A 14,379-nucleotide genomic window follows, 5' to 3' on the forward strand; every position below is an offset into this window, starting at 1 on the left:
GAGACTCAGCTGCAATGAACTGAATGGGTCTCCTATAATACAGAACTTGACAAATGCTTCCATTCAAGAACACTAGTCTTTAGTCTTTAGATTCTTATATCATTAATTTTGTTAATTAAATAAATGAATATATTGCATGCTTCAAGCAAAATCCCCACTATCAGTAAATCTGATATTGCATGACATAGCTTATGCACTCATTGAAATCTATTAATTAAATAATATTGATTTGATTTCATGCCTCCATTGCAGAGTTTTGATATTTATCACATATGTTATCTTTTAGATACTTTAAGTTCATTCTTTCATGTTCAGGTGGATCTAAATTGATTCTGCAGTGAAATCTTGTTTACAGAATATTGAGTTCTAAACTCATTTGTAATAGCTTTATTTTTATTTTTCTTGAGCTCTAAGATTTATAAAACTGGTTAAGCTGCTTGCCCAGTTTCCATGGCATACAATTGGGCAAGATCACAACATTCTCCCTGAATGGGACACTGATCCATTACTTGTAAGCAGAGGGGACAAGCGAATAACATCAACTGCAGTACTTGAATGGTACTTTACAAACAAATTTACTGACCTTAAAAGGATGAAAAGAAATGTTGATCTCAGTGGGATTTGAGTTCAGAATATATAAAAGTCAAAAGAAATTCTGCCATGCATTTTGTCTGACATACCCCTTTTTTTTTTTTTTTTAGTTGTTTCAGTCATTTGACTGTTGCCATACTGGAGCACCGGCTTTAGTCGAGCAAATCGACCCCAGGACTTATTCTTTGTAAGCCTAGTACTTATTCTATCGGTCTCTTTTGCTGAACCGCTAAGTTACGGGGATGTAAACACACCAGCATCGGTTGTCAAGCGATGCTGGGGGGGGGGGGGGACAAACACAGACACACAAACATACACACACACAGATATATATATATATACGTATATACGACGGGCTTCTTTCAGTTTCCATCTACCAAATCCACTCACAAGGCTTTGGTCGGCCCGAAACTATAGTAGAAGACACTTGCCCAAGGTGCCACGCAATGGGACTGAACCCAGAACGATGTGGTTGATAAGCAAGCTTCTTTCCACACAGCCATTCCTATGCCTATGATAATGATTCTGGTAGCTCACCACCCTAATAGCTTTATCAATTGCAATAAAAACAGAACCTGAAGAGTGAGCTTTGGAGGACAAAATATGTACAATGAACTTTTTTATATTATTTCATCTGATTTTTGTTAGGAGAACTCACAAAACCATTCCACCATGTCTAAACACTAACATGGCTCACCAGTTCACAGATTATGAGTTCCTATCAAAGCCATTCTCTCTGTCAAAAACATATAAGTTAGAGTTTTTCCTCCTTTTTGTCAACTGCAGAATATGTCATTAGAGGTTTTATGAGAAATTATTCTTTTACTTGTTTCAGTCATTGGACTGTGGCCTTGCCCAATCCCTTGTAGGGTTGGTTGAACACATCAATCCTGGTACTTATTTTAGTCTGGTACTTATTCTATTTGTCACTTTAGTTGAATTGCTAAATTACAGTGACATAAACAATCCAACACTGGTTGTTTGGGCAGAGGGGAGGACAAACACAAACACACATAAACATACATATATAAATCACATATACATATGTAATTGACTGAGACTTGTGGTGATTTGCTGTGCTTGAGAAGACATGTCAAGCCAAGTGAAATCGTTGTCATGGCTAGTGCTGGTGACACATGAAAGGCACCCATGCTGGTGACATATAAAAGATACCCACTACACTCTGTGTACTGAGTGGTTGGTGTTAGGAAGGACATCCAGTGATGGAAACCATGCCAAAACAGACAACTGAAGCTTGGTGCAATTCTCCAGCTTTCCAGCTCCAGTCAATCTGTCCAACACACACCAATATGGAAAACAGACTGATGATGATGATGATGGTGACACATATGCAAATGCATACATACATACATACATACATACATACATACAAACAAACAAATAAACAAAAGGCTTCTCTATGGCTTTTGCAAACCATATTCACTCAGAAGGCATTGACAGGTTCAGGGCAATAGTAGATGACACTTCCTCAAGGTACTATGCAGTAGGATTGAACCTGAAACCATGTAGTGCAAACTGAACTTCTTAACTACACAACCATTTCTTCATTTTTATTGTGGCTCTTTTTCTGAGATAAAATGTTGAATATTTCTTTTTAAATGACAAACATCCTTACTCATTAATAAAATTATTCTTGCAGATACAAAATAGCCTTTACATATTTTATTTCAAATATTTTACATGCACATTTTTTTTAAATTTCAGGACATCATTTCTCATATACATGCTATATTTCTCTCTTCTTGTTTTTTTAATCTATGATCCATGTTATTTGATGGCAACTATAATTAACCTTCTCACCATCTACTTGATAGGAGAGTTATCCGCAAACATTAACTCTAAGGAATCTTGGAAAGAAAAAATAATTTGAAAACCACATCTGACTGCCTTAAAAAAATAATGGAAAATACTATCAATATCTTCCTTCTATTTTCTTCATTTATCTTTCAAATTATCTTTGCAATCTTTTCAGGCTTAGCAAAGAACACAATAATTACCTGAATGATGTTGAAGTAGTCATTGACTGTGAGTGTATCCAAGATTTTATTTACAGTGCTCTGTGCAATTATCATACGTGATCCTGTCATACTTCCACTGGAATCCAAAAGTATGATGACATTTTTTGGTGCTGCGGCTCCTTGAATATACCTGCAGGAAAAAAATTATTAAGCTCAGTTCTGATAAACGTAAAGATTTACAATAGTTGGTAAAAATGACTGAATTAAAAAACAAAACAACATCTAAGCTTGTATGAATAAGATGTCCACTTTTGCAATCTATCTTTTTATATGGAATAAGTCCAGGAAAATCACAATAGGTCTTAACATATAAATAGAAATATATCCATGCTTTTAGAGGATTCATCTCAATTAATTACTACAAGAGAGTCAAAGAAAGAGAACTATTATACTTTCCATCTCAATAAATCTATTGGATTGCAACATATATTTTTTTAAAGAGATTTTCAAGAAATCTGGGAACCAATATTTTATAATGAAAACATGATCACAAACTGAAATTTGGATTTAATCTTATACATATTAGGAACTATCATGAAGAAGAATAACTCACAACCATTATTGGAATCTATTAGCTTGATGCTGGAAAATAATTTCTGCTCTTCAATATCTTTTATATTTTACACATTTCATTCATTAGACTGTGGGCATGTTGGGGAGATGTCTTGAAGAATTTATTCTAGTTGAATGAAATGACCTTATGACTTATTTATTTTTAAGCCTGGTATTTATTGTGTTGGTCTTTTTTGCTGAACTGCAAAGTCGAAGGGATGAAAACACATCAACACTAGTTTTCAAGCAGTGGTGGGGAACAAACACTGACACAAAGACACACACACACATGTATATACTAGCATACCTGTGTCATCAAAAATGCCAACAATTTTATTAATGATACAAAATGGTGCATCATGAGTAGAAGAGGGGAAGGAAGAAACAAATGAGTGGGTGGGTGGTAGAGAGACAAGCCTGCGGGAGTGGATGAACAGAAGAAAGTTAGGAAGAATGGTAGGAGTTAAGGAATGAATCAAAGGATCACACTTTGTTCTGAAGAAATTAGAGGCCGGAGAGTCATGGTGCTGGAGAAGACCAAAAATGGAAAGGTGATGATAGGAATGCCTCAGGAAACTGAATTGAAGTGCAAATATTTTTTCAACATCTACAGCTTGTACATCATGTATCCAGTAGATGCTGCTTGAATCAGTCAGTTAGCCATCAGTTATTTTTACCTACATACGGAGACCATTTAATGCTACGGATTACACTTTCGGAGCAAGTGCAAGTGAACTGACCAGCAACTTGAAAAATGTACCAGAAACTGTGCAAAATAGTAATGTTCTGAGTGAAGGCACTGGTATTTCAATGGTAGCAAGAAGATTAGACAATCTGAGCTGGTTGTGACAAGGGACTGAAGGTCATGTAGCTTGTGATCCTGTCTGTAAGTAGCAGGATCAATGGAATAACCAGGGATGTTAGCCTTATGAATCTTGGGGTAGAAGTAGGGGATGACGTTTCATAGTATATAAATGATAAGATTGGTAGCTGTGGGGAGAAGGAGGAGGAGATGAGTTGGTGGTGTACTGTGGTAGAGATAAGTAGTTACTTGAAAGTGCAGGTATTGTCATTAGAAATTGAGGATACAGGGTTGTTGGAGCATTGCAGTCCTAAAGAGGCCAACTGCATGGGCTATGTTTGTCAGTTTAACACTGGTGCTGTGACAGTGTCAAAGGTAGTGGTACGCAGCCAGTTCTAAAGGAAAGATGTTAATGCATCTTAGCTGCTTCCAGAAACGGAATCTGTCTAGAAACTGTTGGCACATACTATTGAACAGGTCTTGTACAGGAACTGGTCTGGGTTGGGTATCTAAGATAAATTGCAAATATTTCCAAACATCTCCAAGCATCATGGTGTTTGGGTAAAGTTGGCCAAAGCCTCATTTGGTTTGATAAACAACACTTGGCTTAACAACTCTTCTAAGATTCACCATTTGCAGGTCATAACATACTTGTTTGTAAATCATCATCATCATCACCGCTTAACGTCCGTTTTCCATGCTAGCATGGGTTGGACGGTTCGACTGGGGTATGGGAAGCTAGGAGGCTGCACCAGGCTCCAGTCTGATCTGGCAGTGTTTCTACAGCTGGATGCCCTTCCTAACACCAACCACTCCAAGAGTGTAGTGGGTGCTTTTTTATGTGCCACCAGCATAGGGGTCAGAAGGGGCTGGCATCAACCACATTTGGATGGTGCTTTTACATGCCACCGGCACAGGAGCTAGTCAAGGAGGCGCTGGCATCAGCCACATTAAATGAATAAAAGGAAAATAAATGAAAATTAATATGGAAAACACTTCCTCATCCCACCTCCTCAAAAAACAAAGCAAACAAATGTTGATGAACAGTATAAACATCAAGTGTAAATAAAAGATAACTATGATTATAATGAGAAGGTTGACATGGGGCTGAAATTAATAGAGATGCTAAATTTGTTGCTGCTGCTGTTGTCACTGATGATGCTTGTGACAAAATAATCTTCTCCAATAATAACAAGACAAATGGCAGATTTCAATTAATCTTTAGTGAACACTGAAACAAGTAAAAGATACAGTTTAAGTAGCCATATTGGTTCCAGTCTATTTTAATATGGAAGTATCAGTTATTATCATGGTTTATTTTCTAAAGATTGGACTTGCTAGCGTTAGAATGATTTCAATTAGTTCTCAAGAAAACACTTCAGGATATTTTCAAAGCTGTTGAAATCAACATATGTACAATATATGCTGGTTAAAAAAAAATAAAATAAAAACTGAAGATAACAAAAAAACAGTTGAAATTCTCAGCAGTACCAGCTGAGATCCACAACTAAGCAGACTATTGCTTCAGGACAAAGAACCAAGTTATAATTGTGATATATTTGGTTTAAAGAATATCTCAGCACCAAATACAAAACTTTGGAAAATAACTTTAACCCATGTTTACTGCTGTATTATTTCAGAAACTAAAAATTTCTGTTTTGATTCAAGGAAAAGAATCGATAGTGAGTTAATCTGGCAACACATGACCCTCAATAGGAAATAGATTTTGTTGTTCTCTTTTTAGCTTTAAACCACCGTTATTATTGACTTAGAATACAGAGATAAGTCATGAAATAATAGCAACAACAACAACAACAATAATGGTTTCAAAATTTTGGCACAAGGCCAGCAATTTAAGAGGAGGGGGAGGGTAAGTCGATTACATTAACCTCAGTGCTCAACTGCTACTTATTTTATCAATCTCGAATAGCTGAAAAACAAAGTAGACCTTGGTGACATGCACACACAAATGCATACCCACCCACATTTATACCTAAGGATAGTTAAAATATTCAGGTATCTTTTAAATTGTTGGAGCTGCTCGCTTTAAATATACTTTTGTAAACTGAGAGGTTTACTAATTTTGTTTTACAGTTATATTTTCAGGGGGTGCACAAAAGTCATACATCTTGCTTTCCCCTTGTTACGCTCTCCATTGTTATCTTCAATAAATCTGTTCCTGCCACCAATAAAGTTCTCTTTTGCTTTGCAAGCTGTAAAGTAACCACAACAGTTCTGGTGCCAAAAAAAGAACCTTCTACACTCATTGATTGATAATCATTCCAAACAGCAACAACACAGGTTGTGCAGATGGCAGGGCAACCTCTATAGCACTGGTGTTACATAAAAAAAAAAAATGCATCCAATTCATTCCGTAAAGTAGTTGGTGTTAGGAAGGGCATTCAGCTGGAGAAACCAGGCCACAAATGTGACATTGGAATAAAACAGTCCTCCAACCCCGTGAATCCTGCTGAATTATCCTACCAGTGCCAGTATGGAAAACTGATGTAAAAGGACGACGACAATGGTGATGACAACAATGATGACAACAATGATGATTATGATGACGATGATGATGCTGATGATGACAACGATAACGACAATGATGATGAGGATGACAACAATGTTGATGATGATGGTGATGATGACAACGCTGATGATGATGATGCTTAAGTGACAAGATTGAAACCGAAATGTTTCGAACAACACTTCAACACCTTAACCTCTAAACCTTAAATCATCAAAATTTTTATCATTATCTGGAACTGATGAGATCCATCACCATTGTTGGTGATAACCTTCATTTTGGTAGGAAGTAATAAAGGGAAAATGAAGTAGATGACAAAAAAAAAAAAACAGAAAACAATTTCATTAAGAATAAAAAAAAATATTTTCATGATTCAAATAATTAGAACAATTGAAAAAAAAATAAATAAATAAACAGACAAAAAAATAGTTAATATTATTGTTTAAAGACAGTGTTAATCAAAATGATTCCTGGAACTCTTAAATGGTAAGGGTGGAAATGTTGCAGCAATAATAAATAAATGAATAAATAAACACAACAAAGCATTGTCAATTAGAAATCAGAGATCATAAATTATATTCACATTAAATAGAATTTGCTATTAATTTATGTACTGACTCCTTCACTAATTCAGTACAGTTATGCGATGTCTTCAGCAAGCCATTTTACAAAAATCAATATTTTCGCTGAACTTTGCCAACAATATAGAAGAAATGAGTATGACTGGGAAATTATGTTACTAATATCAAATTTTTAGGATTGGGGAGTGAGGAGGAGGGGGGCAGTCTAGAAAACAATGACAACAACAAGATCAAAACTGTCAGAAAAATAGTTGCTGAATTTTTAGCAATTTATGTTGTAGTAGTAGAAATTTATTAGATGTATCAGCTAAGAAACTAGAAAGATGTTCTTGCTGAATTGATAGAGAAAGATGCTAGAATGCAAAAAAAGATTGCAACTTAAATAATTGTCTTTTATTGTTGAATACCGAAACTGTTAGTGTGTCAGGCAATTGACTAAGCAGCATTTCTTTTAGCTGTTCACATGCTAAGTTCAAATCCCACTAAGGTTGACTTTGCCTGTTGTCCTTTCGGAGGTTGATAAAATAAAGTACCAGTCAAATACTGAGGTCCATGGAATCAACTGATTCCACTGCTGTCTTTGTATCAAAATTTGAAACAATTGCCAGTGCCATATAAAAAGCACCCATGCTGGTACCACATAAAAAGCACCATTGTTGGGCCACGTAAAGAGCACCTGTCTCGGTGCCATATGAAAAGCACCCAGCCCACCCTGTGAAGCAAACTTTATCCATTTAACCCTTTTGATACCAATCTGCCTGTGACCTGCCTCTTGTTCTAGGAGACAAACTTCTTGTAAACTCGATCTAATTAAAAACCCTCTATTATAAATTCCATGTTAATTTATGTTCCTAAATAATGACAAAATTATCTTACCAATTTGTTCAAAGCACTGATGCTGGTGCCACATAAAAAGTGCTGGTACCATGTAAAAAGTACCCAATACACTCTGTAAAGTGGTTGGTATTAAGACAGGCATCAAGCTGTAGAAACCATGCTAAAGCAGACGATTGGAACCTGGGTGGCTCTCCAGCCTTGCCAGCTCCTGTCAAACTGTCCAACCCATGCCAGCATGGAAAACAGATGCTAAATGATGATGATGATGGATCACTGGACTGTGGCCATATAGGAGCACTGTCATATAGCATGTGAAATGAAAAAGTCACTGAAGCCATCTTAGCAAGATATATTCATTTATCATTAGCAACATAGGCAGCCGTCATCTCCATGAAGTATATATCTGAATATTCAATACACTGTAAAGCTAAATGGATCTACGAAATAAACATAAATGCAATGAAAATGTTCCTGAAAATGTTCATTTATTATTCAATGGTTTAGTAAGTATTTCCATTGTGATACTTTCAATGACCGAATCATGGATTCACTGTGTACACACACATGTTCACACATGTAGGCACAAACGTTCAAAGAAACATCGTCACATACACACATAAACACATATACACATACATATACATACAAACATACACGACCATCTTATATACAATCTCTCTCTCTCTCTCTATCCGTCTCTCTAGTCATCTATCTATCTACCCACACACAATATATATATATACACGCACACACACACATATATATGTATATATATATATGTGGTATGTATACACACAGAGACATACACACACACACACACACACACACACATATATATATATATATATATATATATATATATTATATAAATATACATATATTTTTTATTGCTTTCAAAGTATTCCCCATTTGAAGCAATGCATCGGTTCAAACTCATTCTCCACTGTTCGAAGCAGCCTTAGACCTCTTGCGAACTGATACCTTTTCATGCGTCTGCCGTTTTTTCTTCTTCACCGCTTCCACATCTGCAAAACATTTTCCTTTGAGAAATTTTTTCATTTGGGAGAAGAAAAATAAGTTGCAGGGAGCCACATCAGGTGAATAGGGAGGGTGGCTAAATAGGGCCATGTCATTTTTGGTCAAAAACTGTCTCACACTCAAGATGGTGTGTGAAGGAGCATTGTTGTAATGAAACCACCACTCTTCACTCTACCACTGGTCGGGGCGTTTTCGTCTCACTGTGTCTTGCAAATCCTTCAGAACTATCAAGAAAAATGTCTGGTTAACAGTTTGACCAGGAAGAACAAATACTGTGTAGACAATTCCTTTCACATTGATGAAACAAATCAGCATTGACTTGACATTGGACTTCACTTGACACAGTTTTGGGGGCGTGGTGACATTGAATGATTCCATTGACTTGATTGCTGCTTTGTTTCTGGGTCATAGCCATAATACCAGCTTTCACCATCAGTGATGACCTTCAAAAGAAGTTCAGATCAACTTCCAACTGTTTTTTCAGTTCACGACACACATTCAGTCATGACTGCTTTCGGTCTTCTGTGAGAAAGTGAGGTACAAATTTTACTGCAACAATTTTCATTCACAATTGCTCGCTCAAAATTTGTTGGGAGGAGCTCCAGGACACATCAGTCATATCAACAAATTTATTAATTGTTTGGTGATTGTTCTCCAAGATTAGTTTAAGAATTTTTAAGACATTTTCTTTTGTTTGGGAGGTTAAAAGTTGCCCTGAATGAGGTTGGTCTTCAAGTGATGAGCGACCATTGCTAAAGCATGAAAACCACCTGTAAACTTGTGTTTTGCTCATGGCAGCATCCTTGTAAGCTGTTTGAAGCATGACAACTGTCTTGAGTGCTGTTTTCTGCAGCAGAAAACAGAATTTCATGGAAGCATGGCGTTCCTTCATTGCAGCTATCTCAAAAATCTCTGAGCATGGGAGAAGCACTGCAAAGCAAAGATGCACCACGTGCCAGTACGACTCCACTCGACAATGCCAGTTGGCAGTCTGATGCCTGAGGGTTGCATCAAGTGGCTTCTAGTGGCAGAAGCCTGAACTAAAATGGGCTTGTCCCACAGACAACGTTTCTGGTTACTTTTGGGTACCCCTTGTATATATACATATGAGAAAAAACTAGCTTGTTGCAAGCTCAGTGACAGTGTGTCACTTATTTTTCTATATATGCAACCTGGAGTGCATTGCACAACCAGCTGGAGTTGTGATGTATATAGATAGAAATATGTGTATACATACATATATATATATATATATATATATACACACACACACACACACACCTACATACATATATATTTGTACATACATGTATATAGACAAAGAGATAGATAGATATACATATACATACACTCACACCTACACCCATGCACACACACATATACCAGTACCTTATTATAATGATACATTATAAAAACATGAGTTTGGCATAAAAATTGTATAAAAAGGAAAATACATTACAAAATTTCATAAATCAGAGAAGAAATAATTTGGTTCAACCCACCTTACTGAATGATCATAGAAAACATTTCTTGTGGACATTTCTCATTAACATGGAGGTTAATGGAAAATAAGTCTCATGTTACAGAATCTCATAATTTATCTTTTACTCGTTTCAATCATTAGACTATGGCAATGCTGGAGCATCACCTTGAAGAACTTTTGGTCGAATGAATCAGCTCCAGTGCTTTGTTTTTGAATCCTGTTACTTATTCTAATGTTCTCGTTTGCCAAACTGCTAAGTTATGGGGATGTAAACACACCAACACTGGTTATGACAGGATAGAAACACAGACACAAAGACACGCAAGCATGTATGCACACACACACGTGCACACACACAGGTGCACACACACACATGTGCACACACACACACGTGCACACACACACATGCACACACACACGTGCACACACACATGTGCACACACATACATGCACACACACACATGTGCACACACACACATATGTGCATGTACACACACACATGTGCACACACACACACGTGCACACACACACACACACGTGCACACACACACACACACACACACACACACAAGAGTCTTCTTTCAGTTTCCATCAACCAAATTCACTTGCAAGTCTCAGGTTGTCCTGAGGCTGTAGTAGAAGACACTTACCCAAGATGCCACACAGTGGGACTGAACCTGGCCAACCATGTGGTTGAGAAGCAAGCTTCTTACAACACAGTCACACCTGTTTTTAGGAATACAAGGGTTAGATAACATGGAGCAGGCTTTGTCTGTTTCCCCACCCCTCTCCCAGTCCCCATCTCTCACTCTCCCATGTACTCTGGAAATTTCAACCCTCACACACTTGAATTGCCTCTGTCCCTGCTCCTACTTGAGAGTCCACCCAGATACCTCATCACCACTATTTTTTATCTATTTCCACCTCCACCCCAGTTACTCCCACCCTCTTTTCTAAAATGTGAGTAATTATGTATCTCGTCTACAGCAAGAAACCTGTTCTGCTCTGATTCTCTCTCTCATACTTTAACCCCACCCGAACTCCTAACATAAAGCTACTCCAAACCTTGGGGGATTGTAGTCTTCATCAGTGTCAGCAGCACAAAAAAATCACCCAGTACATGTTGTAAAATGGTTGGTGTTAGGAAGGGTATAGAGGTATAAAACCTATGCAAAAGCAGACACCAGAGTACAATGCAGTCCTTGGATGCATCCAATCCTGTAAAACCATCCAACCCATGGCAGCATGGAACATGGATGTTAAATGGTGGTGGTGGTGATGATGATGATGATAGAAATGATGATATACACATATAAGTCGTGTACATGTGTACACATGTTCATGTATATAGTTGTTGATAAATATATTTCCCCACCAAAAAAAAAAAAAGAAAAAAAAGAAAAAGAGACCTGTTATTACCATTTTGGAACATAGCTTTCTACATCTCCAAAAGCTATTATTGAACCTTTCAAATAAAGAATATTGCATTTAATGCTGACTGTACAGGACACATAGATGCACCATAATAATTTTGTTCATGTATGTATATATTATATATATATATATATATACATGAACAAAATTATGATGGTATATATGTATGTATATATCATCATCATCCACCTCATCATCATTTAATGTCAGTCTTCCACACATATATATATATCTGCATACACACATATATGTGTGTATGTAGTTATCCACATGCATAAACACACATATATAAATATATATATACAAGCATACATATATGCATACACACATACATCAACATATACCCATGCATGCATATATATATATATACATATATATGTGTGTGTGTATATATATATATATGTCTCTCTGTCTGTCTCTCTCTCTCTCTCTCTCTCTCTCTCTCTATATATATATATATATATATATATATATATATACACACATAAATACACACACACACACACATATTCGACGTATACTGACAAGTACCAACACTACGTACTCATCAACATAATGCTGGGAGGAACTGTTGAAGTTTCATTATTTCTAACCCTAAACCTTTTTGTTCTTTGAAGCAGTAAATAGAGAAATCTTCAGTGTTTTTCTATAGGTTACAGGAAAATGGTGTCAAAAGAACATGATTTTTTTTATTGAAAAATTCTTTTAAGACTTTTGAGAATGGTGTATTGATATTTTAAAAAGATAATAGAAACATCTAAAAGTACTTTATATTATGATGTTATATTAGAGAACATACTTTGGTAAATTAATATGGAAAAAACATAATAGTATTCAGAATAGTAATTTCCCATCATCTAAGTGAAGAAATGTCTTTTACACTATTTTTTTCTTTCCTTTGAAAATTATACAACAAATGAAAAGAAAGATTTGAGAGCCTTTAAGAAAAGAAAACCAGAAATAGAGATATATAGATTGATAGGAGTGCAGTAAGATAGATGGGTAGATAGATAGCTAGTTAAAGAGCTGTAACCCAGACATAGATAGATAGATAAATAGATAGATAGATAGATAGATAGATAGATAGATAGATAAATAGATAGATAGATAAAGAAATAGATAGATACAGATACAGACAGAGAGAGGAGGTAAAATATTTCAAAAGTTAGGAATCTATTTGAAAATTATAATCATAAAGGGAGGAAAGATATTGAAATACTGAAATTTGGGAGAAAATGAGAGGAGAAAGGAAGCAGGAAATTTAAATCTTTGAGAGAGGGAGGGAGAGAGAGAGGGAGAGAGAGAGAGAGAGAGAGAGAGAGAGAGAGAGAGAGAGAGAGAGAGAGAGAGAGAATTTGTTAGATATTTGGAATGGCAACATAGATGAAAAGAAAGGAGGCCTAATTCTGGGGAAGACAGGAGAGTAGAAGAAAACAGAATGTTTTAGAATTTGGATGAAGGAAGAGGAGAAGCAAGGAAGCAAGAATCATTAGGAGAAGTGATGTGTAAGGAAGGAATTCTTTGGAAAAAAGCGATAAAGCGGGTAGTTTTAGAAAATGTGAAAAATAACAACAATATTAATGGACATAAATTTGAAGGTGTTATATGATTTTCTTAAATTTATTTTTGTTCAGTCAAGCATTTTGGAGGTTATTATAGCTTTTAGAAGCAAAATTCTGTGTCAACAGTCTTTGGAATTTGTTTTGTCTCATCCTATTTCTTTTGTGCTGACCCTTGATGGCTGTTACATAAACTTGCTTGCACATTTCTGCCTTTTGTAAGACAGATTCATGAAGTCTGATGATCTGATATAGGGAAACATATCTGGATATGACCCAGATTAAAGTTTATGTAGATATATGTTTGTGTGTGTGTGTGTGTGTGTGTGTGTGTGTGTGTGTGTGTGTGTGTGTGTGTGTGTGTGCGTGCATGTATAACAGCTCTATGTTATATATTCACTGTTTTTCAGCTTTTGTTCAGCTTTACATGTATACATTGCCACAGTGCTAAGCAATTTAGTTTCTTTGAAATTTTTATGGAGCTCTTTTGTAATAAATGTCACATTTTTAGATGAATATGTACCATAGCAAAAGCATGAATTTTTATCTTCCTTTCACTGTTTGTCTGACTCTCTCTCTCTCTCTCGTTTTCCCCTCTCTATCTTTTTTCTTTTTCTTGTTACAATCACTAGACTGGGGCACAGCCTCAAAATATTTTTAGTCAAATGAATCAACCTCAGTACAAATGTTTTCTTTTTTAAGTCTGGTACTTATTTTTTTATCATTATGGGGGATGTAAACACACCAACACTGGTTGATAGGTGGTGGGGGAGACAAACACAGACATAAAGACACACAAACACAGACACACTTACACACACACACAATGGGCTTTTTCAGTTTCCTTCTACGAAATCCACTCACAAGGCTCTACTCAGCCTGAGGCTATTGTAGAAGACATTTGCTTAAGGTGCCATGCAGTGGGACTGAACCCAG

General features: G+C 36.2%; 1 protein-coding gene across 3 annotated transcripts in view; it reads right to left on the reverse strand.

Moving 5' to 3' along the window:
• Window positions 1–14,379, reverse strand: part of LOC106867600 (voltage-dependent calcium channel subunit alpha-2/delta-3) — a 669,388-nt gene that overhangs the window by 146,746 nt on the left and 508,263 nt on the right. For all 3 annotated transcript variants that reach the window (XM_089349471.1, XM_089349470.1, XM_089349472.1), the window contains one exon: window positions 2,610–2,760. In XM_089349471.1, the coding sequence (XP_089205597.1) occupies window positions 2,610–2,760 (151 nt within the window). The remainder of the gene's footprint in view (window positions 1–2,609; window positions 2,761–14,379) is intronic.

This window comes from Octopus bimaculoides, chromosome 3, assembly GCF_046866305.1.
Source record: "Octopus bimaculoides isolate indiv1 chromosome 3, ASM4686630v1, whole genome shotgun sequence".
NCBI classification, from domain to species: Eukaryota; Metazoa; Mollusca; class Cephalopoda; order Octopoda; family Octopodidae; genus Octopus; species Octopus bimaculoides.